We start from the raw sequence: 26,227 nt of genomic DNA on the forward strand, positions 1-26,227 counted from the left end.
AGGGGCCATCAGGAAGCTCATTTTTCACCATCAAGGTATGGTAGTCATGGAAGCTTCTGCTTTACATGTGCGATGTGAACCTGATAGCTGTTGGCATTTTGCTCTGTAGGAATTGCCTTGATGGCCCATTGCTGAACAGAGGACAAACACAAGCACATCTAATCCCTCTGCCTGCCTAGTGGGAACACAAAACATTCTCCCAAACCAGCAGTGTTTTCAGTGTTCCAACAGTGAAAGAGGGAACTGGTGTACGGCAATGGCTTATCACAAACACCAGTGTTAAAATCCACGCAACTTAAGGATTCCAGGATCTGAGTTTAGACCTGCTTGCGGCTCCTGACTTTCTTCTGTTGATCTTTCCAGTGCCAGGAAGGAACTGTGTATCAGCCTTTATGGAAAGGGCTTTGGGAACCCTGAATGATAGATTTTATTCTACTTATAGTAAGTTATTGATCAATACTAAACCTTAAATGTAAGCATATACTAAACAACTAATTTCCATGGAATAGATTTAATTTTCTTGGCTTATATTATAATGTAAATAATTATTTCTATATATGTAAAGAATAGTTGCAATGAAATCTATTGAATAGCTACAAAGAAGTATCTACTGTGAGGTCACAATGGGAGCAATTTCACCAGAATTAGTAAAGAGGGGTGAGTAGCAGTCATATTTTCTCAGTTTATCTGTAATAGAGTTGGTCACCAATAATGCCTGATCTAATGAACACACAATGAATGAATATATCTTCAAGAACAGAGTCTTTTATAGTGCATTAACTAATATCAGATGTAATAGCATTTACACAGTAATTTGAAAAAGTACTTTCACTTCCAATTATGTCATGTAAAACACTTTTTTTTTTAGTTTATTTTTCTTATTGATAAATGAGTAGATAATTCCAAGGGGCGTTCCTATGACCTGTTCCAAGTTGCACCTTTACAAAAGTGACAGAAGGAAGATTCTGTAATTGTCCTTTTGTCACTCTAAAATTATCAATATAAAATTCAGAACTAACTAATGAAGGGATATCCTAAGGTAAACTAGGCTATGACATCTTTTGGGATGCTTAATATTATATAGCCATGAATAAGAACATTCCTTGTGGGATCTTATTCCTGTGCCTTCTATGACAGAAAATCAGATTCTAAAGGTCTAATCCATGAGACAATCTCAATAAAAGAAAGGAGCAAGCCTTGGGCCCATTTCTTTAGCTGTTGGTACCATACTTCCAGAACATATAAATATACAGAACATATGCCTTTCATATATTTACATATAGAAGAGACCTAAGAACTGTGACTGGAATAATACTGTATCTGCTTCAATGTCATCAGGGTAGATCTATAAGTAGAATCTAATAAGCAGTAATGTGATGATAATACTAGTAAAGTCTTACAGATGGATAAATTCTATTTGAAAAATGTTGAATATCTTAGACAACATTTATAACTAACTGCCACAGTGACTCACCACTGTAGCATGACCAGTCAACAAAGGCAATTAGTCGACCTATTCAAAAGTCAAATATTGACCTATTCAACATGATTCTGAATTAAGGACTTAGATGGGCAAGAGGAATTGAAGTTAGCTAACTTGTGCCATTTCCAGAATCAGCTACTGATCACACACATGGCAGTAAGGGAAATCTAATCTTTTGCTATAGTGTGAAGGTGGGTTTTAAAGAATGATCATTGTCCATGGTTGATTTAATTTGGAATACAACATGGTTGCAAGAACCAATATCATTATATAATTTGGGCTCTCAGATAATGGTAGTCTTGTTTGATTTTTCCAAACTCTTAAAACACATAGGGGCTGGTGATAGAAATCAATGGAAGTGCAATCTCTGTGTAATACAGGCCTGGGTTCAACACCACACAAAACAAACATATAATCTCTCATACTCCTTGGGTACTTGGAGGATGGTGATGCTGTAGGGTTGAACTGAAACAATCTGTACCATGTTTTCTGCTATATTCTTTCACCAGAGGCACAGAGTGACCCTCAGTTCCTTCCCAGGGTTTCCCTGAGCAGTCTCAGCCTTGATATTTTAATAAACGCTTAAATATAATCTAAATTTCTAGATGAAATTATAACATAGAAGCAATTCAGACAGAATTCTGCTTCCCTGGAATTTCAGAAACTCTTCAATAGTTTGATAGTATTCACTGACTGCTAACATTAGTTTGGATTGCACTCCCTGTCATCCCTCAGGAAAAGAAATCAAAAGCCACAATTATGCTTTTCCCTGTGGCCATGTGTGCAAAGAAACGTTGCGATTGTTCATGTCTGTTTAACACATTGTAAGCCGTGGGGCAGGCCACAGGCTTTGTTTCTCTAGTTGACTCTTTTGTTGTTGTTATTTTGATTTTTGTTTGTTTGTTTTTTGAGATTGGGTTTCTTTGGGTAGCCTTTGCTGTCCTGGAATTTGTTTTGTAGACCAGGCTGACCTTGAACCTTCTTCTGTCTCCTGAGTCCTGGGATTAAAAGCATACACCACCACCAACTGGTTAGTTGACTCCTAGGAAGCAATTGAGGTATGTAGTAGTGCAAAGAACTGACTGATCCTACAATTAGCTATTCCATCTCATGTCATCAGCCATTGGGATGTTTTTAGCACATATTTCCTGTTGTGTAGTTAGTTTGGTTAGAAAGCTAAGAAACAATCTCAGCTTTTTTTCTCATGAGAAGCCAGGAGAATTCATAGCGCCACTCTGAAATGGCTATTTAACCTTTTCTTTCCTCCTTGCATTCACCAATAATGGCTTCAAAGAATACCAAAAGTAAAGTGCATCAGGTTGCTAGATGAGGTAGGAACTAAGCATGATTTAGATCATGAGAATTTTGAGGATGTTAATCTGACTTCTCTGAATTTATTCCTTTTTATTAGCCTGTCGTATGTCAATTAATTTGTTTATCATGTAGTAGTCCAATGCTTTGGGCATTATTACCTGGGCTGGCTCCAGTCAGATGCTCATTCTGCATCTAGCCCATTCTAAGAGCTGCTGTGCTAGAACAGGCGAAGGGTTCAGGCTCGGCACAATTTCCAACCCAAGAGAGAAGCCACATGCATGAGGCCTATTTAGCAGACAACAAACACATGCTCCGTAAACAGGACCAGATGGCTGATGGCTCTTGCAAATTCATTTACTCCCCTTTCAGGCTTAGGGCAGATTTGAAGAATGTTAGCTGGGAAATTCTATTACTAACCCCATTTCCAGTCCCAGGAGAGAGTCAGTCCCCCAGGAGCAGAAAATAGCTGTTTTTAAGAATTGACAATAAGATTGTGCCCTAAGACTTACTGTGCTGAAGCCAGAATGACTTACAGAGTCAACATTTAACAACACTGGGTACACTGACACAGAGAAAAGGCATGTGGCCTGCCAGTTACAGAGACTACCGCCAAGTCAGTAGTGACCGAGCCACAAAGTTACAACCATGTAAGCCCAGGAGAGAAAAGAGGAGGCAGAAAATGAACAAAAACGCAAGTCCTGCAAGGTCAGTGAATTTGTGATTCAAACTGCAACATGCCTTAGGCTCTGAGCTTTCTTACATCAGGAACATGGTGGGTGAGAACCAGAGTAGTGGCCAAGAGGAAAAAAATTACAGTATAATAAGGGCATTCTAGACAACCATTCTAATATCTACCATAGGGAAAGACAGGCTGTGTGTGTGTGTGTACAGTCCTACGAGAGAGGGTCAGTATCAGTATGGGCTAAATTAAACCCCCTTTTCAGAGCTAAGGCCAAGCAAATTGCAAGCCACTTTGCCACTTTGATTACATTCTTTCGATTACTTAGCTGCCCCATCTCCTTGTATCTTATCTCCAAGAATCTTTCTTTATAAGGAAACCTATGCGAAACTTAATTAGACAGGGCTAGAGTTCATCGATTCCAGGTCTAGAAGAAAAGAGAAATGTAAAGGTTATGAACTTGACATCCTACCTGCTATGGTCTCTGGATGAAAACAAGCAATCTGAAACAATTACCATTAAAAAAAAAATGCACAGAAACCCAGCCTGGCTCTTTCAGAAAGTCAACTTCTAGATACAACTAGAACCTGATTCTGCAAATACCTACAGTAAATCTAGATTCTTGAAGTTAATGATAGCATTATGAGAATCACTGAGGCAACAATCATTTCTGTGAATACCAAAAATCTTTTTTTCCCATTTTTTCCCACCAATTTTTATTTTCTAAATTCTTTGTTTACATTCCAAATGCTTTCCCATTTCCCAGTTCCCCCCTCCCCATATGTCCCATAAGCTTTCTCTCCACCCATTTTCTAATCACCTCCCTCCTCTTTCATTGTCCTAGTATTCCCCTACAATGCTGGATCAGGCCTTTCCAGGATCAGGGACCTCTCCTTTCTTCTTCACGGGGGTCATTTGATATGCTACCTGTGTCTTGGGTATTCAGAGCTTCTGGTCTAGTTAATATCCACTTATCAGAGATTGCATTCCATGTATATTCTTTTGTAATTGGGTTACCTTACTTAGGATGATATTTTCCAGTTCCAACCGTTTGCCTACAAATTTCATGAATTTATTGTTTTTAATTGCTGAGTAGTATTCCATTGTGTAAATATACCACATTTTCTGTATCCATTCCTCCATTGAGGGACATCTGGGTTCTTTCCAGTTTCTGGCTATTATAAATAAGGCTGCTATGAACTTAGTGGAGCATGCCGGGGAATCCTCTGGGTATATGCCCAGGAGAGGTATAGCAGGGCCCTCTGGAAGTGTCATGTTTAGTTTTCTAAGCAACTGCCAGATTGATTTCTATATGGTTGTACCTTCTTACAATCCCACCATCAGTGAAGGAGTGTTCCTCTTTTTCCACATCCTCGCCAGCACCTGCTGTCTCCTGAGTTTTTAACCTTAGCCATTCTGACTGGTGTGAGGGGAAATCTCAGGGTTGTTTTGATTTGTATTTCCCTAATGGCTAATGATGTTTAACATTTCTTAAGGTGCTTCTCGGCCATTCGAATTTCTTCAGGTGAAAATTCTTTGTTTAGGACTGTACCCCATTTTTTAATAGGGTTATTTGGTACTTGACTTCTTTGTATATATTGGATATTAGCCCTCTATTGGATGTAGGATTGGTGAAGATCTTTTCCCAATTTGTTGGTTGCTGTTTTGTTCTTTTGAGAGTGTCCTTTGCCTTACAGAAACTTTGTAATTTTACGAGATCCCATTTGTCAGTTCTTGATCTTAGAGCATAAGCTATTGGTGTTCTGTTCAGGAACTTTTTTCCTGTGCCTATGTCCTCAAGGGTTTTTCCCAGTTTTTTTTTTCTATTAGTTTCAGTGTGACTGGTTTTATGTGGAGGTCCTTGATCCACTTGGAGTTGAGCTTAGTACAAGAAGATAAGAATGGATCAATTCACATTCTCCTGCATACTGACCTCCAGTTGAACCAGCACCATTTGTTGAAAAGGCTATCTTTTTTCCACTGGATGTTTTCAGCTTCTTTGTCGAAGATCAAGTGACCATAGGTGTGTGGATTCATTTCTGGGTCTTCAGTTCCATTGGTCCACTTGCTTGTCCCTGTGCCAATACTATGCAAATTCATCATCCTTTCATGCTAAAATGCTTGGAAAGAACAGGAATTCAAGGCCCATACCTAAACATAGTTAAAGCAATATACAGCAAACCGGTAGCTAATATCAAACTAAATGGAGAGAAACTTGAAGCAATCCCACTAAAATCAGGGACTAGACAAGGCTGCCCTCTCTCTCCATATTTTTCAATATAGTACTTGAAGTTCTAGCTAGAGCAATTAGTCAACATAAGGAGGTCAAAGGGATCCAAATTGGAAAGGAAGAAGTAAAATTATCACTATTTGCAGATGACATGATAGTATACTTAAGTGACCCAAAAAACTCCACCAGAGAACTACTTCAGCTAATAAACAACTTCAGCAAAGTGGCAGGTTATAAAATCAACTCAAGCAAATCAGTTGCCTTCCTATACTCAAAGGACAAGCAGGCTGAGAAAGAAGTTAGGGAAATGACACCATGTACAATAGCCACAAACAATATGCAGTATCTTGATGTGACTCTAACCAAACAAGTGAAAGATCTATACGACAAGAAGTTCAGGTCACTGAAGAAGAAAAGTGAAGAAGCCCTCAGAAAATGGAAAAATCTTTCATACTCGTGGATTGGTAGGATTAATATAGTTAAAATGGCCATCTTGCTAAAAGCAATATACAGATTCAATGCAATCTCCATCAAAATCCCAACTTAGTTCTTCACAGAGTTAGAAAACGCAATTCTCAATTTTATCTGGAATAACAAAAAACCCAGGATATCTAAAACTATTCTCTACAGTAAAAGAACTTCTGGGGAAATTAGTATCCCAGACCTCAAGCAATACTACAGAGCAATAGTGTTAAAAACTGTCTCCTGAGCTTTTAACCTTAGCAGTTCTGACTGGTGTGAGGTGAAATCTCAGGGTTGTTTTGATTTGCATTTCCCTAATGACTAATGATGATGAGCATTTCTTAAGGTGCTTCTCAGCCACCCGAATTTCTTTAGGTGAAAATTCTTTGTTTAGATCTGCACCCCATTTTAAATAGGGTTATTTGGTTCCCTGGCGTCTAACTTCTTGAGTTCCTTGTATATATTGGATATTAGCCCTCTATCGGATGTAGGGTTGGTGAAGATCTTTTCCTTGTTTGTTGGTTGCAGTTTTGTCCGTTTAACAGTGTCCTTTGCCTTACAGAAACTTTGTAATTTTATGATGTCCCATTTGCCAATTCTTGATCTTAGAGCATAAGCTATTGATGTTCTGTTCAGGAACTTTTCCCCTGTGCCCATGTCTTCAAGGGTTTCCCCCAGTTTCTTTTCTATTACTTTCAGTGTGTCTGGTTTTATGTGGAGGTCTTTGATCCACTTGGAGTTGAGCTTAGTACAAGGAGATAAGAATGGATCAATTCTCAATCTTCTACATGCTAACCTCCAGTTGAACCAGCACCATGTGTTGAAAAGACTGTCTTTTTTCCACTGGATGTTTTCAGCTCCTTGTCGAAGATCAAGTGACCATAGGTGTGTGGATTCATTTTTGGGTCTTCAATTCTATTCCATTGGTCCACTTGCCTGTTGCTGTGCCAATACCATGCAGTTTTTAACACTATTGTGCTATAATATTGCTTGATGTCTGGGATACTGATTCCCCCAGAAGCTTTTTTACTGTTGAGAATAGTTTTAGCTATCCTGGTTTTTTGTTATTCCAGATAAATTTGAGAATTGCTTTTTCTAACTCTAAGAAGAACTGAGTTAGGATTTTGATAGGGATTGCATTGAATCTGCATTTTGCTTTTGGCAAGATGGCCATTTTAACTATATTAATCCTGCCAATCCAAGAGCATGGAAGGTTTTTCCATTTTCTGAGATCTTCTTTGATTTCCTTCTTCAGAGACCTATAATTCTCCTCAAACAGATCTTTTATTTGTTTGGTTAGAGTCACACCAAGATACTTTATATGGTTTGTGGCTATTTTGAAGGGTGTCATTTCCCTAACTTCTTTCTCAGCCTGTTTATCCTTTGAGTATAGGAAGGCTACTGATTTGCTTGAGTTGATTTTATAACTAGCCACTTTGCTGAAGTTGTTTATCAGCTGTAGAAGTTTTCTGGTGGAGTTTTTCTTTTTCTTTTTTTCTTTTTTTGGCTCACTGAAGTATACTATCACATCATCTGCAAATAGAGGTAATTTAATTTCTTCCTTTCCAATTTGAATCCCTTTCACCTCCTTATGTTGTCTAATTGCTCTAGCGAGAACTTAAAGTACTATATTGAAAAGATATGGAGAGAGAGGGCAGCCTTGTCTAGTCCCTGATTTTAGTGGGATTGCTTCAAGTTTCTCTCCATTTAGTTTGATGTTGGCTACCCAGGTTTACTGTATATTGCTTTAACTATGCTTAGGTATGGGCCTGAATTCCTGTTCTTTCCAAGACTTTCAGCATGAAAGGATGCTGAATTTTGTCAAATGCTTTTTCTGCATCTAATTAGATGATCATATGTTTTTTTTTCTTTGAGTTTGTTTATGTAGTGGATTGCATTGATGGATTTCCTTATATTGAACCATCCCTGCATCCCTGGGATGAAGCCTACTTGGTCATGGTAGATGATCGTTTTGATGTGTTCTTGGATTCGGTTGGTAAGAATTTTATTTAGTATTTTTGCATCGATATTCATAAGGGGAATTGGCCTGAAATTCTCTTTCTTTGTTGGATCTTTGTGTGGTTTTGGTATCAGCATAATTGTGGCTTCATAGAATGAGTTGGGTAGTGTTCCTTCTGTTTTTATTTTGTGGAACAGTCTGAAGAGTATTGGTGTTAGGTCTTCTTTGAAAGTCTGAGAGAATTCTGCACTAAAACCATCTGGTCCTGTGCTTTTTTTGGTTGGGAGACTTTCTAAACCCCTTTTATCTCTATAGGGGTTATGGGATTGTTTAGATGATCTATTTGATCCTGATTTAATTTTGGTGTTTGATATCTGTCCAGGAAACTATCCATTTTCTCCAGATTCTCCCGTTGAGTTAATTATAGGCTTTTGTAGGAGGACCTGATGATTTTTGAATTTCCTCAGTTTCTGTTGTTATATTTCCCTTTTCATTTCTAATTTTGTTAATCTGGATACTGTCTCTATGCCTCTTGGTTAGTCTGGCTAACGGTTTATATATCTTGTTGATTTTTTCAAAGAACCAGCTCCTGGTTTTGTTGATTTTTTTGTATGGTTCTCTTTGTTTCTACTTGATTGGTTTCAGCCCTGAGTTTGATGATTTCCTGTCTTCTACTCCTCCCCGGTGAATTACCTTCTTTTTGTTCTAGAGCTTTCAGGTATGCCCTTAAGCTGCTAGTGTATGCTCTCTCCATTTTCTTTTTGGAGGCACTCAGGGCTATCAGTTTTCCTCTTAGTACTGCTTTCATTGTGTCCCATAGATTTGGGTATGCTGTGTCTTTATTTTCATTAAATTCTAAAATGTCTTTTATTTCTTTGTGTATTTCTTCCTTGGCCAAGGTATCATGAAGTAAAGTATTGTTCAGTTTCCATGTGTATGTGGGCTTTCTGTTGATTTTGTTGCTATTGAAGGCTACTTTTACTCCATAGTTATCTGATAGGAGGCATGGGATTATTTCCATCTTCTTATATTTGTTGAGGTCTGTCTTGTGACCAATTTTATATGATCGATTTTTGGAGAAGATCCCATGAGATGCTGAGAAAAAGGTATGTTCTTTTGCTTTAGGATGAAATGTTCTACATATATATGTTAACTCTAATTGGTCCAAAGCTTCAATTAGTTTCACTGTGTTCCTGTTTAGTTTTTTCTTTTCCTGATCGGTCCATTGAGGAAAGTGCAGTGTTGAAGTTACCCACAATTATTTTATTGGGTGCAATGTGTGCTTTGAGCTTTAGTAAAGTTTCTTTTATGAATGAGGGTGCTTTTGCATTTGGAGCATAGATGTTCAGGATTGAGAATTCTTCTTGGTGTATTTTTCCCTTGACCAGCAAGAAGTGTCCCTCAGTGTCTATTTTGATGACCTTAGGTTGAAAGTCAACTTTATCTGATATTAGAATGGCTACTCCTGCTTGTTTCCTGAGACCATTTGCTTGTAAAAATGTCTTCTAGCCTTTTACTCTAAAATAGTGTTTGTCTTTGACCCTGAGGTGTGTTTCCTGTAAGCAGCAAAATGTAGGGTCCTGTTTATGTATCCAGTCTGTTAGTCTATGTCTTTTTTTTGGGGGGAATTGAGTCCATTGATGTTAAGAGATATTAAGGAATAGTGATTATTACTTCCTGTCATTTTTGATGTTGTTTTTTATATTTGATTGGTTATCTTCTTTTGGGTTTGATGAAACTATCTTGGTTTTTCCAGGGTGACATTTCCCTCCTTGTATTGGTGTTTTCCCCATACTATCCTTTTTAGGGGTGGGTTTGTGGAAAGATATTGGTTAAACTTGGTTTTGTCATGGAATATCTTGGTTTCTCCATCTATGGTGATTGAGAGTTTTGCTGGGTATAGTAGTTTTGGCTGGCATTTGTGTTCTCTTAGAGTCTGCATGAGATCTGCCCAGGATCTTCTAGCTTTCATAGTCTCTGGTGAGAAGTCTGATGTGATTCTGATAGGTCTTCCTTCATATGTTACTTGGCCTTTTTCTCTTACTGCCTTTAATATTCTTTCTTTTTTAGTATATTTTTGGTTTTGATTATTATGTGACAGGAGGTATTTCTGTTCTGGACCTGTCTGTTTGGAGTTCTGTAGGCTTCTTGTATATTCATGGGCATCTCTCTCTTTAGGTTAGGGAAGTTTTCTTCCATAATTTTATTGAAGATATGTGCTGGCCCTTTAAGTTGTAAATCTTCACTCTCATCTATGCCTATCATCCTTAGGTGTTGCCTTCTCATTGTGTCCTGGATTTCTTGGATGTTTTGGGTTACAAGCTTTTTGCATTTTGCATTTTCTTTGACTGTTGAGTCCATGGTTTCTATGGTATCTTCAGCAACTGAGATTCTTTCTTCTATCTCTTGTATTTTGTTGTTGATATTTGCATCTATGTCCCCTGAGTTCTTCCCAAGGTTTTCTATCTCCAAAGTTGTCTCCCTTTGAGTTTTCTTAGTTGTTTCTACTTCTGATTTTAGATCTTGAATGGTTTTGCTCAGCTCCTTCACTTGCTTGTTTGTGTTTTCCTGTAATTTTTTAAGAGATTTTTGTGTTTCCTCTTTCATGATCTCAGCCTGTTGACCAAACTTCTCCTGTATTTCTTTAAATGATTTTTGTGTTTCCTCCTTATTGGCTTCTATCTTTTGACCCATGTTCTCCTGAATTTCTTTTAATGAATTTTGTGTTTTCCTTGTAAGGGCTTCTAACTTTTGATCCATTTCCTCCTGAATTTCTCTAAGAGATTTATTTATGTCCTTCATGTGTTCCTGTAACAGCATCATGCCCAGTGCTTTTAAATCCAACTCTCGCTTTTCTGGTGTGTTGGGGTATCCAGGACTTGCTGTTAATGGAGAATTGCGTTCAGATGCTGCCCTATTGCCTTGATTTCTCTTAGTACCGTTTCTACTTTTGCCTTTTGCCATCTAGTTTTCACTGGTGTTAGTTGGTCTTGTTGTCACTGGCTGGCACTTCAACCTCCTTTGAGCTTATAAGGCTATTTCCACAACACTGGATGGCTGGGTTTCCCCTGGCACAGATTGCTGATGTGCTGCCCTCCTCTTGGGTGCCGTTGGAGCCCTGGTGTGTCCTGCCCCAAGAAATGCTATGCTTGGGTTGTCTCTGAAGACTGAACCTGGTACTGCCTGTCTGCTCTGTCAGAAAGCGAAGATGGCAGCAGGGATTTGGCAGGGCACTGGCCCCATGCCTGGTTGGCACACAGCTGTACCACTGCTCTCCCAGGTCCTAGGAGCAGGCTGCAGTCAGCAGCTCAGTTGTCTGTGTCCCCAGAGGTCCCAGACTTGGAATAGCTCAGTACCTGGGGTGTCTGTCTTGTCTGGCTGGGGACAAAGGTGGCGACTCGGCCTTCTCTGCAGGGCAGAATACTGGCGCCTGACTGGCACATGGAGGAATTGCTGCTCTCCCAGGTCCTGGCTGCAGGCTGCAGCCTGCAGCTCGGTTGTCTGCATCCCCAGAGGTCTTAGACTCGGGATAGCTCAGTACCTGGGGTAGCCTGTCTTGTCTGACTCGGGACAAAGATGGCAACTCTGAATACCAAAAATCTTAAGGAAGTTTCTTAGTATTTTTTTTTTATCTGACCAATAGTCTTTGGTCACATGAAGCTTAGGCTTAGATGACAAAGTTTTCTGAAGTTGACACACTTGTAAGGGACAAGATCAACCTTTAATTATAAGTTACTTATAATTATAGTACACATATATACCCTATATGTATATTATATATAATATTAAATAATTATAGTATACATATATACCCATGTATATATGGGTGAGTTACATCAAGAGCATAGTTGTGACCAGACCCATCTTGCAATCTGTGCCTTGAGCTCTCTGTGTTTTAGTGCCTCCTTGAGGACATGGTGCCCTTGTATCACAAGCAATACACATGGTATCCAAAATCCCTGATAGCTCCATTTCTCATACCTCCATAGCATGAACAATGAAGACATCTGAGTTCTGAAATTTTCTCTGTGATTTTCTGCTTTTAATATTTACCCAACCCCCAGATTTAAAAGCACTGGGTAGAAGTAGATACCTCATTTATGTTGAAGGAGATTGTTCAGGGTTTTGTCCATACTACTGATCAGAAAGTTAAATTTCTAACTTACTGATAAAAGGATACCTCAGTACTACCGAGTTTCACACAAAGTTTCATTATTTTTTGTTTTAAATTTTTTTCTTTATTAATTATTTTTATACACTCCATATTTTATTCCCCACCCCACCAACCCCTGTCTACCCTCTGACTGTCCCATATCCCATACCTTCTCCTCTTTCCTCCCCCAGTCTCCACGGGGGATGCTCTTAACCTCCACCCCACCTGACCTCTAAACTCCCTGGGGCCTCTAGACTCTTGAGGATTAGATGCATCATCTCTGAATAAGCACAGACCCCAGAAGTCCTCTATTGTATGTATGCTAGGGGCTTCATATCAGCTGGTGTAAGCTGTCTGACTTAGGCTCTGAGGGCAAGCAGAAAGAATGGAAACAGGCAAACTCAGGAGAGAGGTGGTTGGGGGGACCCTCTGGAATGTACTCGAGACCTGGAAGGTGAGAGACTCACAGGACTAAAAGAGAGATGACTGAGATTAGGGAGAGGGAACTTCTAGAGCCTACCTCCAGCAGGAAGACAGGGCTTCAAATGAGGTAGGGGACCATCCCACAGTCATAACTCTGACCCATAATTTTTCCTGTCTGAAAGAATTACAAGGATGGAAATGGAAAGGAGCCTGAGGAAAAGAAGGTTCAGCAACAGGACCAAAGTGGAATCCCATGCAAGGGGAGGTCCCAAGGTCTGACACTATTACAGAGACTATGGAGGCTCACAAAAAGGGACCTAGCATGACAGCACTCTGGAAGACCCAACAAGCAGCTGAAGGAATCAGATGCAGATATTTGCACCCAACCAATGGACAAAAGCAGTTGACGCTGGCTGTTGAATTAGGGAAGGCTGAATGAAGCTGAGGGCGACCCTGTAGGAGAACCAGCAATCTCAATTAATCTAGACCCCCGGGGTCACTCAAACACTGGGCCATCTTCTCTCTCTCTCTCTCTCTCTCTCTCTCTCTCTCTCTCTCTCTCTCTCTCTCTCTCCCCCTCTCTCTCTCTCTCTCTCTCTCTCTCTCTCTCTCTCTCTCTCTCTCTCTCTCTCAAAAAAACAAAACAAAAAACAAAACAGGTATATACTAACTTAGTGTCAGACTTCTAATAGTCTCCCATATAAGACTTACCCTTGGCAAGGTATTGTATCCTGGTCTGGATTTCTTGATTCTTCCAGTTGTTGATATGCTGGTCCTACAACCCCACCTAGTCGATTTCGGGGTGAAGGTGGTGTCCTTCTGAAAGTATTCCTATGCAACATCCCACTCCTTTGTCCTGGGCTGCAGCAAGAAGAAATACTTCTGCTGGGTTGGGAAAACAAAACAAAACCAACAAACCAAAGAGATCACAATAATTTCTAAGAAGTGCTAAAATGTCTCAGGTATCCAATTGATACTACAAATCCTGAAAATTCTATGCTATCAGTATCAAATATGTACTCAGACAAAATTAGAAATTGCTTATTTCATTTATTGTTGAAAATGCTGAGAGACAATTCCTTGTATTTCTTGCCTTCTAGCTAACACAGAAGTGGGTTTAAGGAAGTCACATGATCCCAAGTCCCCTTCACCCTGATTTCCCAAGTCACAGTAGCTATCTTTCTAATTGGCATAAAAATGCCCTCATTAGGCAGTGATGAGAACTGAATGTAGGAAGCCCAGAGGGGATTTATGCGAAAATTTCCATTTCTTAGTGATAGGATAAACAGACCTTACTTTAATTGGCATTCTTTCTTTCATATATGTGTTAAATTCTCAGTTTACTGTCCCAAATTTTCATCAGTCTCAAGAAACTAGTTTTACATTTGAGTTTCCTTCCAAAGGGCCTGGTTCAATTTTATTGGGTGTATGCATCCAAACATCTCAAATAACATTATTTGTAGAGGCCATCAAGGCAAAAGACATAAGTAACCTATATCCCAGGCTTTAACAAAGTAAGCCTTTCTACACAGGCTATTTTAAAGGAACTAGTTTCTATGAAGATATATTACTAAGTTGACTAGAATATTCCCTATCAACTCCCTTCCCCACCCTACTGAGTTGCCTGCATTCAAACCTAAGTGTTTCCTCTGATGTCAGGTTATGTGAACCAAATGGTTCTTCCATGAGCATATGGTCAGCTAAAACTCTTATGCTGCACTTACACTGTCTAAAAACATCACTGCAATTATATAGGCCAGGATGAAAATACTTAGACCTCACCCATAGAGGACAGTTTCCTAATGCAATCCTAACCACAATACTGTACTATTTGGGATTTGTCACCATTGCATCATTATCCCAAGTTTATGAACATAAAACACACTTAATAAATTTGTCAGATAAAGAATTACTGTATTGCACTGGCTAACCTGAAACTAGCCCTTAATTCAGAGTTCCACCTGTGTCTACTTCCTGATTGCTAGGATTAAAGGCATGCCCTATCCTGCATGGAAAATATTTGCAAATATTTTAATTGGGAGCTTGAGAAAATGAGATTTGAGTGGTAACAAACATTTTGCCAGTTCTGTTAAGGTGGCAGACTTCTCTATTTTGTGCAGACACCAAATCATGTCATGCTATTTTAGTTGTTAGCTATGTATCTGCTGTAGAGTTTCCAAAGTATTTAACAATGTGGCTATTGTATTCGATCTCTAAGCAGATATCTTTGAGGAGCTTTCTAACAGTGACTGTTTCCTTCCTTCCCATGTCTGTCTAACCTCAGGAAATGGAATCTAGAGTTTAAGGACTTTGGTACTGGAGTAAGCTACTCATGTCTCTCTGCTTCTGGCAGCATGATGAAGGTTGTGTCAGAGTCCTGGAGGAAATAAAATCCACTTTAAAACAGGCCAATTGAAAAGATTATAAGAGGCACCGTTAGTAGTTATTAGTTGGAAGGAAACAAGGTGAAGCTACACAAGACATTGATACAATTCAGGCCACTAACAATAGGAAGCCATCACTATAAAGGAGAGAGGACATTTTTCAGAATGGAGACAGTGTTGGAACGCCCAAGTCAGGAATCAGGCTCTGCAGTCCCAGAAGACCAGAGTGGGACAGAACTGAGGGAGGGGATGGAATGAGTCTGACCTGCTTGTTCTAGCCCTTTCATTCCTCACCAGCACCTCACTCTAATGTGCCAGAAGTCAAAGAGCAGGGGAGTCTGAATCTCACCTGGTGCATGAGGGTTTGCATAGAAAGTGATTTGAATATGGTTGGGGGAGAGAAGTATGAGCCTCACCCTCCTCAAGAATTTTTGTCTATTACACCAGAGATGAAAGCATTCAAGTATACTAAATGTCTTGGGTGAGGTCACATATGAGGTGCACAACACCATAACTGGCAGTGCAAATGTTTCTCCACGTCACCGGATCCCTGGGCATCTGTCACTGTTGATAACCTATATTGATGCCATTGTAAGCAAGTTAGATTGCCAAAATATAATGCAACAAAAAATGATATGCCTCAGTAGATTTTTTTCAACAGGTAGGTTTTCCACTAAATGTTAGAAATAGTGGTTTTGTATTAATAGCTTTGTTTCATATTAAGGCATCCAAGGGAGTCATATTTTCAGTGCACGACAAAAAATTAATTATTCATAGCTTGCTGAACTGTCAAAACAAGGTCTACCAGTATGAAGTAGTGGCTCATCTTCAAAAGCAGTTGTAGACCTATTGATAAATCAGCAATTCAAGCCTTCTAACCCAGGGGCATTAGGGAAGTTATGAACCAGGAGGAAATAAATATAAATCAGTAAAGAGGTTATCAATCATGAAACTGTTTAGTCGATTGCATGTTTTAAAAAACAAAAGCCATGATGTATTAAAGTGTAATTTCAAGTTCTAAAAGTACTTTATAAATCAACCCTTGCCAATCTATCAGCACATAGCCATCAGATACTGCAATGTCATTGGATCAAAAGCAAACAAACAGACAAACAGACAACAACAACAATAACACAACCTGGAAAGCCCTTTAAAGACACCTTCATTTAATCTTGGAAATCTAGAAACCAAGATCAAAGTCAAGGGTTGGAGAATGACAAAAAATAAATGTACCTGGGCGCAAATAGCACTGTAGTTCCAACATGGCAGAAGCCACCATTTAAAAATCACAAATTAAAAATAGTTTTGCCATAATATGCTACAGAGTAATATATAATAGTTTACATGACAGAGTAGATAACTATAGTAACATATTTCAGAATAAACTGGGGAAAATACTGTTTTGGAATTTTTTTTTTTTTTTTTTTTTGCTTTTTAAATGACTAATTTTGGACCTAACTTCTGTAATAAAGGCATTTCATATAGACCAAGTGAAGTAAAAGGCTGTTTTCACGGGAACTCTGTAAACGTACACTATGACATACCACAGACTTGCCAATAGTAACTAATGCATCTACGCAGATTCCAAACTATTTCACTGATAAGCTGAAGATACTGAAACTATTTTTTTTGTCACCTCCTTGGTACCCTAAAATCTATCTACTGCAAAGATATGAGAATAAGCATCATTATCAATTTCAGAGGTGTAGTGTGCTCACTGTTAGAATAACTAAAAATCTTATAGCAAATACAACCAGGAAGGTAGAGGCTTTTGGGGAGGAAAGGAGATGAGCTCTTTTATTGTGTGTTTCCGTCTTGCTAGAGTACAAGGTGTTGAAGATAAAGGAAAACATGTCAGTAACATTTTTTACCAGTAACATTTTTTTGGTCAGTAACATTCTATTGCTAGTAACAATTGATGGAACTTTAAAAACTTTAACTCCTTTGTGTGTGATTTTTAAAAGATTAAACATATATATATATATATATATATATATATATAAATTATTAGATTTAATCTATTAAATTATTAAATTTAATCTATTAAATATATAAATAGATTAAATTTTTGAAAGATTCAATTTACATATATTGATACACAGCTTTATAAAAGTATAAAGTATACTTTATAAAATTATATTTTATTAAAATGTATAAAAATATTTATCACTACGAAAAGGAATGTTTAGTTTTTGAACAACTTTTACAGCTAAAAGGTATTAACTTTAATACACAAAGACATACTGTCTACTGTAGCTAGTTCTAAATTCATTCTTTTGATGGGACCATATATGACTGTGTTTTAAAAATATATTCCTCATACACAAAACACAAAATTTGGATGAGAAGATGCCAGAGAATGCACCCAGCTTTAAAGTTTCTTGAGGCACATCAAATGACTTTGTAGCTGCCCTTTGCCTCCAGAGAAGTAGTTTCTATGACCAGCTCACACATGCACACACACACACACACACACACACACACACACAGAGAGAGAGAGAGAGAGAGAGAGAGAGAGAGAGAGAGAGAGAGAGAGAGAACCTCTGTGATAACATATATCAAATATCTTACAGGCCCAAAGGGAATACTCTGCAATATTTGCCTTTGAAACTTTTGTGAGGTATGTTTGGAGCACTTGGTGAATGTTACATTTGTTGTCTGGAGGAGAATTATATGTTAGCTTTATAAACAGTGATCAGGCAGGCTAGGAAACAAAAATCACACTTTTAATAGTGTTTCAAAGTATAGTCACTTCAGTATCTCATCTGTACCAGAAGCTTTGGTTTAAGGGAACAGTTCCTTGTGTGTGTGGGGGGGGGGGGGGCGGGGGGGGGAGAATGATGCTTCTGAGGGAAGCTGGACAGTTTGGTTCCTGGCTGAGGGATGTCTAAGCATCACCTCCATGAAGATCTATAGTCATAAAAGTAACAACAGTCACCTCGAGTGGACTCTAAGTTCAGTTGCTATTCTTTGGCCATGTGTTTATTTCTAATGTGAACTTACCCACTCCCATGATCATTAGCTACCCATACCTGTGGTGCTTGATAGGCTGGCTTCCTCGGTCAGGAGAAGGAACCTCTGGGAACGACTGTGGAGCTGAAAAACTTGACTCCATTATTTTCTCCAGCGCAGTCACAGGATGCCTATCTGCTTTTGAATACTGTAGGAAATCATACACAAAGCTGTGAGCTGTGGGTACATTATGAGTGGGGAGCTGGCCAGACAAGAGCTAGACATTGAAAAGTACCACAAGAATAATAAAAAAAGTTGTATGTATCTCATCTCTGCCCTCCTCTCAAAAATAGATATTAAGAAAAGAGAACACATATTTTAACCTAAGAACCCATCTTTAATTAACTGGTAGTAGCTGCTTAGAGTCTTTTATTTTCATAAATTCTAAGAATATCTTGGGAGCAAGTATCAGAAAAATATTATGACCACAAGTTGAAAAAAATAAATTTAAAAGTAAAGCTTGGAATGGTATAGAAATTCCTTTCAAAAAACCTCACTTTTAGACCTCATGCAAAACTAGAGTATATAAGTTGGAATTAGCTGAGGGTGAGAAGTAAAAATAATTCAAACATTGAACAATGAATTTATTGTCTCTATTTTGACACTGAAGATTGACCCTGGGAAATCACTAAAGCTTGTGCTGTATTGTCTCCTCAGTCCTAGAGCATGACATAAAAATAAACACTCTCTCTTTGCTGAAAGTAAGGAGATATGAATGCTTGTTAACTTTTGACACTGATGGATACACATGTGTATGACCAAAATAAAAGAAATGTATAGAAACCAGAAAAGAGAAAAATGAAAGAAAACATTATTAATGCAGCAGAACCTATTGATGCAAATGTATTATATATTAAAAACAAAAGAAAAGTACATTGAATAGGGAGATTGCTGTGAGGAATGTGAAACCCTCAGTGGTGAGGGCAACTGAAATGATAGACGTAAACATTAAAAGAGAAATCCCCAACAAGGTAACACATCTAGCCATCTGATGGCAAAAATACTATATTGCCAATCAGTGGAGGAAAGACCATGAGATAGATGTGGCACACGCCTCTAACCTAGTACTTGGCAAGATGAGGCAGGGGCCTGGTGGGTTTTAGGTCATCCTAAGCTGCTTAGCATGCTGGAGTTGCAAAAACAAAACAAACAATAAAATAAAACCATGCAAGATGGATAAAGACATTACTTGAAAAATAAAGGGCTAAAATATGTAACAGTAACAATATCAAGTAAAATGCAATATGGTACTTTGACACAAAATTACCTTTAAAGATGGATATTTTATATAAAAGAAAACAACTCAACAAATAATAAATATTTATACATTTTTTCTTTTTAAAATTAGCTTCCAAAGTACACAGTGCAACTAATAGCACAGCATAAAACCCTGGAGGTGTTTAGGCATGTTGACAGCTTTCATTACATGATCAACAAATATATGTAGCATTGAGTCTCAAGGAAAAGTATAAGATTCAGCAAGAGGTAGTGGGACAGCTGTTATTCCTATAAATAACATAAATTAGATTTCTAGATTTGCTTTAAAAACAAAAGCCTACTACATGTAAACAAAATCCAAAACATATGAAAGAAATGGACTAGGCTTTCTTAACAAACTACAAAATAATAAATATTTTGTTAACTTAATTCTGATAGAAAATTAAAGAAGAACATTCTATTCTTTACATATTTTACATTATTTTACATATTTAAACATATTCTGCAAGTTATGATAATATGTACAGCAGTGAGCATAATTATGTGTAATGATAAATATGTAAGAGCAATGTACCTTTCAGATTTAGATGAATGAACTCTGAATGAGTTTGATAGTAATTTGTTCATAGCTTTAAGGGAAAGAAAAGCTTTTCCCTAGGACACAACATCCAGAAATTAAAAATGAAAAAGTTTTTATTTGGTAAATACAACCAATTGCCTTTGAGTTGAAAAAATAATTTTTAAGAAAAATGGGCCTAAGTATAAACCTGAGAAAATATTTGCTAGCCCCGCCTAGAAATGTATAATATTGAAAAACTGTCTAGAACCCAAATTAAAAAAATTATGGAAGTTAGAGTGTGCTTATTTCCCCAACTTGTAATAGATTTAGAATGCAAAATAAGAGATTTGTTTTCTAGGGACAACTTGAGGCAAACATTAGCCAACTGCTTCTGAGAAATCTAAATTTTCAAGAGAAATTAGTGTAAGTCAGCAACTCATTCCATTTTGTAAAAATCCAGGTATTTCCAAGAGAAGATTTTTGAGCCATTAAGTCAGTCTGTGGGAATCCTGGAATAGGTACTCTGTCCAGGATTGAAACACACCTATATTAACATTCTTGCGTATGGCTAGTATTTATAATACATGCTTTCTAAATCTTTTTAGGTGATCAGGGTATTGTTATATTATAGTTTTGTTTGTTCATTACATTTGGTACAATAAATACAAATCTTTCCCAAATGATATTTTTAGAATGCTTTTCTCTCTTAGTAATTTGTGTTTGGACAAGAAAACCAGCACTCCTCTGGTGAAATGGAAGGTGGAAACAGGAGCTTCTCAGCAAATACTAGCTGGCTAGCCTTGTATAGACAGTTGAAAAAAATGAAAGAGAATCTCTCTCAAAACAAGATGAAAGGCAAGGAAAAATACCAAAAGTTATTGTCCAGCCTCCACACATAATCTATGCCATGGACACAAAAACTAGGAAATACCTCATACCTCACACACAAATATAAAACAAAATGAGATATTTAGCCTGGGTGTCTTGGCACATGCCTTTAATCCCAGCACTCAGGAAACAGAAGAATGAGGATCTCTGAGTCTGAGGTCAGCATGGCTTACACATTGAGTGATTCAGTCTCTGAAAGAAATGACCTATATATTTGTACATCTATTCTTCTATCTTTTATTGCCAATTTATTTAACAAAAATGTATAAGTTATTTGGTAAGGAAAGGAGAAAAAAGAACAGGATAGTTTAAAGAGAACAGGTAAGCAAGAGAAGTGATGTTATATGTTTGTAAGTTAATAGTTCGAGGCTAGCCTGGTCTACAGAGTGAGTGGTTCCTCAGAAAATTGGGCATGGCAGTCCCGGAGGACCCTGCTATACCACTCCTGGGCATATACCCAGAGGATTCCCCAGCATGTAATAAGGACACATGCTCCACTATGTTCATAGCAGCCCTATTTATAGTAGCCAGAAGCTGGAAAGAACCCAGGTGTCCCTCAACGGAGGAATGGATACAAAAAATGTGGTATATTTACACAATGGTGTACTATTCAACCATTAGAAACAATGAATTCATGAAATTCATAGACAAATGGATGGAGCTGGAGAACATCATACTAAGTGAGGTAACCCAATCAATAGAATACTATTCAGCCATCAGAAACAATGAATTCATGAAATTCGTAGACAAATGGATGGAGCTGGAGAACATCATACTAAGTGAGGTAACCCAGTCTCAAAAGATCAATCATGGTATGCACTCACTAATAAATGGATATTAACCTAGAAACTTGGAATGCTCAAGAAATAATCCACATATTAAATGATGTCCAAAAAGAACGGAGGAGTGGCCCGTGGTTCTGGAAAGACTCAATGCAACAGTATAGGGGAATACCAGAACAGGGAAGGGGGAAGGAGTAGATAGAGGAATAGGGGGAGGGAAGAGGGCTTATGGGACTTGCGGGGAGTGGAGACCCAGAAAAGGGGAAATCATTTGAAATGTAAATAAAGAATACATCAAATAAAAAAATTAAACATGGCAACATATCAGTGGATGGATCCATTGGAAGAAGACAATATGTAAAGCTGGATGGTGCACTGCTAGTTTTATGTCAACTTGACATGAGCAAGGGTCTTCTGAGAAGGGACAACCTCAATTAAGAAAATACCCCTGCAAATACTGGCCTGTTGGGGAAGCTTGTGGTACATTTTCTTGAGTGGTGATTGATGTGGGAGAGCCTAGCATTATGTGGACAGAGCCATTCCTGGGCTGGTGTTCTTGAATTGTATAAGAAAGCAGTCTGAGAAAGCCATGAGGAGTAAGATAGTCAGCAGTGTTTCCCACTGGCTTCTGCATCAGTACCTACCTGCAGGTTCCTGTACTGCTTGAGTTTCTGTCCTGATTGCCTTTGATAATCAACTGTGATATAGACATGTAAAAAATACCCCTTTTTCCCACAAGTTGTTTTGGTCATAGTGTTTTATCATAGCAATAGAAACTATAATGAATATATTTAAAATTAATATCAGACTTAAAATTAGTATCCCTCAAATTAATTAATTTAAATTAATTAATTTAAAATTAATCAGATATTAATTTTAAAAGTCTTAAATATCATTAATAACATTTAATTGTCTGAAGGTCTCATGAAGCAATATCAGGATTTTAAATCTGTATTTGTCTAGCCATGACTTTCAAGGAAAAGGGTGTTTCTTAGTCATTCTTCTATTGCTGTGAAGCGATACCATGACCAAGGAAACTCATGAAAGAAAGTATTTAATTGAGGGATTGAGCAACAGCTGAGAGTGCTGCATCCTGATCCAGAGAGAGAGGGGGGGGTGAACTTGGGGTTGGCTTGGTGTTTTGCAACCTCAAAGCCCATCCTCAGTGACATACTTCCTTCACCAAGGCTGGACCTACTCCAGCAAGGCCATACCTTCAAATCCTTCTAATCCTTTCATATAGCACAACTTCCTGTATACAAAGTAGCCAAATCTATGAGTGACTTTTGGCCATTATTATTTAAACCACCACAGGGGGCTAAATTTAGCAAACTGCTGCTAATAATCATATTGCCTTGTGATTGATTATTATTCAGTAAATTCTGATATTGTGAATAGAAACATGCATGTACATCTATAAGTTAACATCAAAAATAAAAGAGAGACCATTCTCCTGCACTGGTGAGCATAGAAAAAAACAGAGACATCCTCTGAGCAATTCAGTGTTTCCAAATTTCATAACTGAATAAAAATAACTTCTTCAAAGATAAAAAACTATCAAAATTGACAGAAGAAAATATGTAACAAAAGTCTTAAATATCATTAATAACATTTAAGTGTCTGAAGGTCCCATGAAGCAATGCTGACTCTGATAAAGAAATTAGATCTCCTTATAAGTCTGTCAACATACACCTGTGGGTGTTGGAGATGGGGCAGAAATATTGTCGTAAGCAATTTTGGAAATAAGTGAGTCCTAAAAGTTAAGGTGAGAACTGCACATAAGCACTGTTAAGATGTCATGACATGGGTACAGTGTTAATTTCTTAGTTTACTGATGTGTTTCCTGTGGAAGAAAAATTAAGTACATGGGTGGGAAATACTGAAGCCAGGTGTTTTTCCTAGTACAGTCTGTGGGCAGTGATTGATAGGTAATAAGGGAGATATCAATGTCAACTAATGTTTAGCCAAGTATAGGTACAGATGGTTACATTAAAAAATTATAGATGTGTATTTGTCTCTGATTTGTTTGCAAAGAGAGTCTATCAACAAAGCTATTTCATTGCCAAAAACTATTCATAGCTCACAGAACTTGATTTGTCCAGCATCTTCAATGAAAGAGATGTTAGGAAAAAAGTCTGATTCGATGATTGGGCCAGATTATTTAGAGAATTGACTTGAAATATCCTGTGGTGTTCAAGACAAACACTTCAAGAGCTGATCAGTTGATATTTACTATCCAAATGACATGGACAAATGAACTCTTAGTGAAGAAAGGCAAAACAACACAATCTCAAAATAAAATCATATTGAAATGGGCAATTAAAAACTGTATTTGGTAAAGACAGACCATTAAACAAATAAACATTCCACCTTCTCACTTTAGCTTATAAGGTAAAGAGAGTTCAGACTAAAACCCTTTCAACTAGGTCTTCATTTTATGCCCACCTCCTTTATTTTGGGATAAGCTCCTTATCTCTGCACATGTTAATTACTAGAGGAGTATTTGTTTAAGTTCATCTTTCTTGAAGGCTAAAGGCACAGTCTTTAACTAAATCAGTCTTAATCCTGTAGTCAACTGTGACTCCACAAAGAGCAGAATCTAAGGGACAGACCCCATCTCCTGCACATGTGGGTCTTTAGCCATGAGGGTGAGGCTGTACCCTGAACTACAGGCAGTCCCCTCAAACACTGGCAGTCACAACAGCACTAAGATGTCTCTGGATCACCTGGCAGGACCACACAACAATCTGACAAAACTAAAGATGCATTAGAACCAGGACTGTTTACTCATGCTCTTGCCCTGTCTTTCTTTCATATTCAGTTTTGGCTCATGCATGTACTGTGTATCACACAGCGGATGTATGATAGCTAGCTTCATTTATTTATTCCCTTTTATGTTTGCCAATATAGCAACATTGAATAAGTCACCTCTAATTACTTTTTTCTGTCACCCATCTTTTTAACTAGCATATTGAATAAGGAGGCCAAACTGTGTTTATTAAATACTGGAGCACAGAAAATTTCCTAAGACTATCTGGTTATAACATTTAACTCTTTGAATTATAAACTCAAATATTATACATAATAATAATAATTGATAATTACATTAATAAAATATATAATCAATTTATTATATAAAATAATTAATAATATTAATAATTAACAATCAATAATTGTATTAATAAAATATATAATAATTATATATGATAAATATAATAATTATATATATTATATATATATGAGTTGGTATAGAGATTGTAGAATAAATGAGCACATGAGAAAAAGTTATTCCCTGGCTAGAATAAACAAATGACTCAAGGAAGTTTCCTATAATCAAGAAGAAATATATTTTCTTATTCTTTATATGTAAACTACATATGACTCCTTCTTTCCAAAGAGTATTCTGAGCAGAGAGAGTATGAGAAGAAACAAGTATCTGAACAGGAAGAGAACTTGAAAATTACAACACCAGAAACAGAGCACTGTAACATTGATACTGACTCATCACACAGATAGTTGAATTCCTGATGGGATATATAAAAACAAAAAGTAAGACCTGAAAAACCGAGGGCACCCCAGCGTGCCACGCCTCAGAAGGCAACACCCATATCACTCGCAAGACATGGTCTTGATGCAATTAGCAAGAGGATTTTTATTCCAGAGCTCTGGGTTCCACAGCCATACACCGCACAGGGGTAGAAGACTGTGGACCCTGAGCAACTGAAGTCAGGGATATTTAAAGGGGAAAAATCACAAGGCAGGGGCTGGAGGATAAATCATGCATGGGACGGGAAGTACAGAATGAGCAAGTCAGGTAATAGTTTATGCCTTAAGGAAGGTTAAAGATTATCTGGAGCAAACATCCTTGGGGCATTGTATAAACATTGGGCCAGTCATCAGATGTGCTAGTTCCTGGGACAGGGTGGGCTATCTCTTGAGGCCAAAGGTCTCAAGCTGAGGGCAGAAAGGCAAGTTACTCAGTGACTCAGTGCTAAGCTAATTGCTGGGGTCTAAAAATATTGAGTTGGGGTCTCTTAAACACACACACACACACACACACACACACACACACACCAATTGTGCTTTTTCTGTATAGACAACAACTATAATATCACTACAGGAACACATCAAACAAAGGAGAATCCTACACTAGACTAGTACTACTCAGTACTACCCAGATCAACAGAGACATTACAGTGCTTATAATCTAATAAGACTAAGAGGAAAATAAAGATGTATAACAACTATAGAAGCAAAACTCTTCCTTGGTGAAGCTAAAAAAGTACAAACAATCAAACAAATAAGTCAATAAATGGTTTGGTAAGAATCTCATATTTCAGCTAGGAGTTGAATTCAGTTATTAATAAATTTGTTAATAATTTGTCAGTACTGGCTTTAATTATTTTTACAACTCTGCCATTCCAGTGTACACTGCTAAATTATTATTTTCTATTATGAAAAACTAAGTATAAAATACATGAAAATTCTAATAGTATCTTCTTCATTTTTCTCTAGATCAAAACCTATTCTTTCTTGAGAGTATACCTAAAAATAAAAAAGAAGAAAAGACACTATATGAACATATACAAAGAATCTAGAGAATAAAGACAGAATTCAGTCTCTACTTAGCTTTCTAGGTATCTCAGCTGAAGGCACTTAAAGTTCATATCACTGTCTGCC

At 37.6% G+C, this 26,227-nt stretch overlaps 1 protein-coding gene across 7 annotated transcripts in view; it reads right to left on the reverse strand.

Annotated features, from left to right (window-relative positions):
* Nrg3 (neuregulin 3) overlaps positions 1-26,227 on the reverse strand; it is a 1,124,474-nt gene that overhangs the window by 964 nt on the left and 1,097,283 nt on the right. For 3 of the 7 annotated variants that reach the window (XM_052190683.1, XM_052190682.1, XM_052190677.1), the window contains exons 7-8: positions 18,121-18,248; positions 13,416-13,586 (exon numbers count right to left, since the gene is read on the reverse strand). In XM_052190683.1, coding sequence (XP_052046643.1) covers positions 13,416-13,586; positions 18,121-18,248 — 299 coding nt within the window. Of the gene's footprint in view, positions 1-13,415; positions 13,590-18,120; positions 18,249-26,227 lie in introns of all 7 variants that reach the window. The other 4 variants (XM_052190679.1, XM_052190678.1, XM_052190681.1 and 1 more) reach the window with 2 other exon arrangements.

Source organism: Apodemus sylvaticus, chromosome 8 (genome assembly GCF_947179515.1).
Source record: "Apodemus sylvaticus chromosome 8, mApoSyl1.1, whole genome shotgun sequence".
In the NCBI taxonomy this organism is placed as follows: Eukaryota; Metazoa; Chordata; class Mammalia; order Rodentia; family Muridae; genus Apodemus; species Apodemus sylvaticus.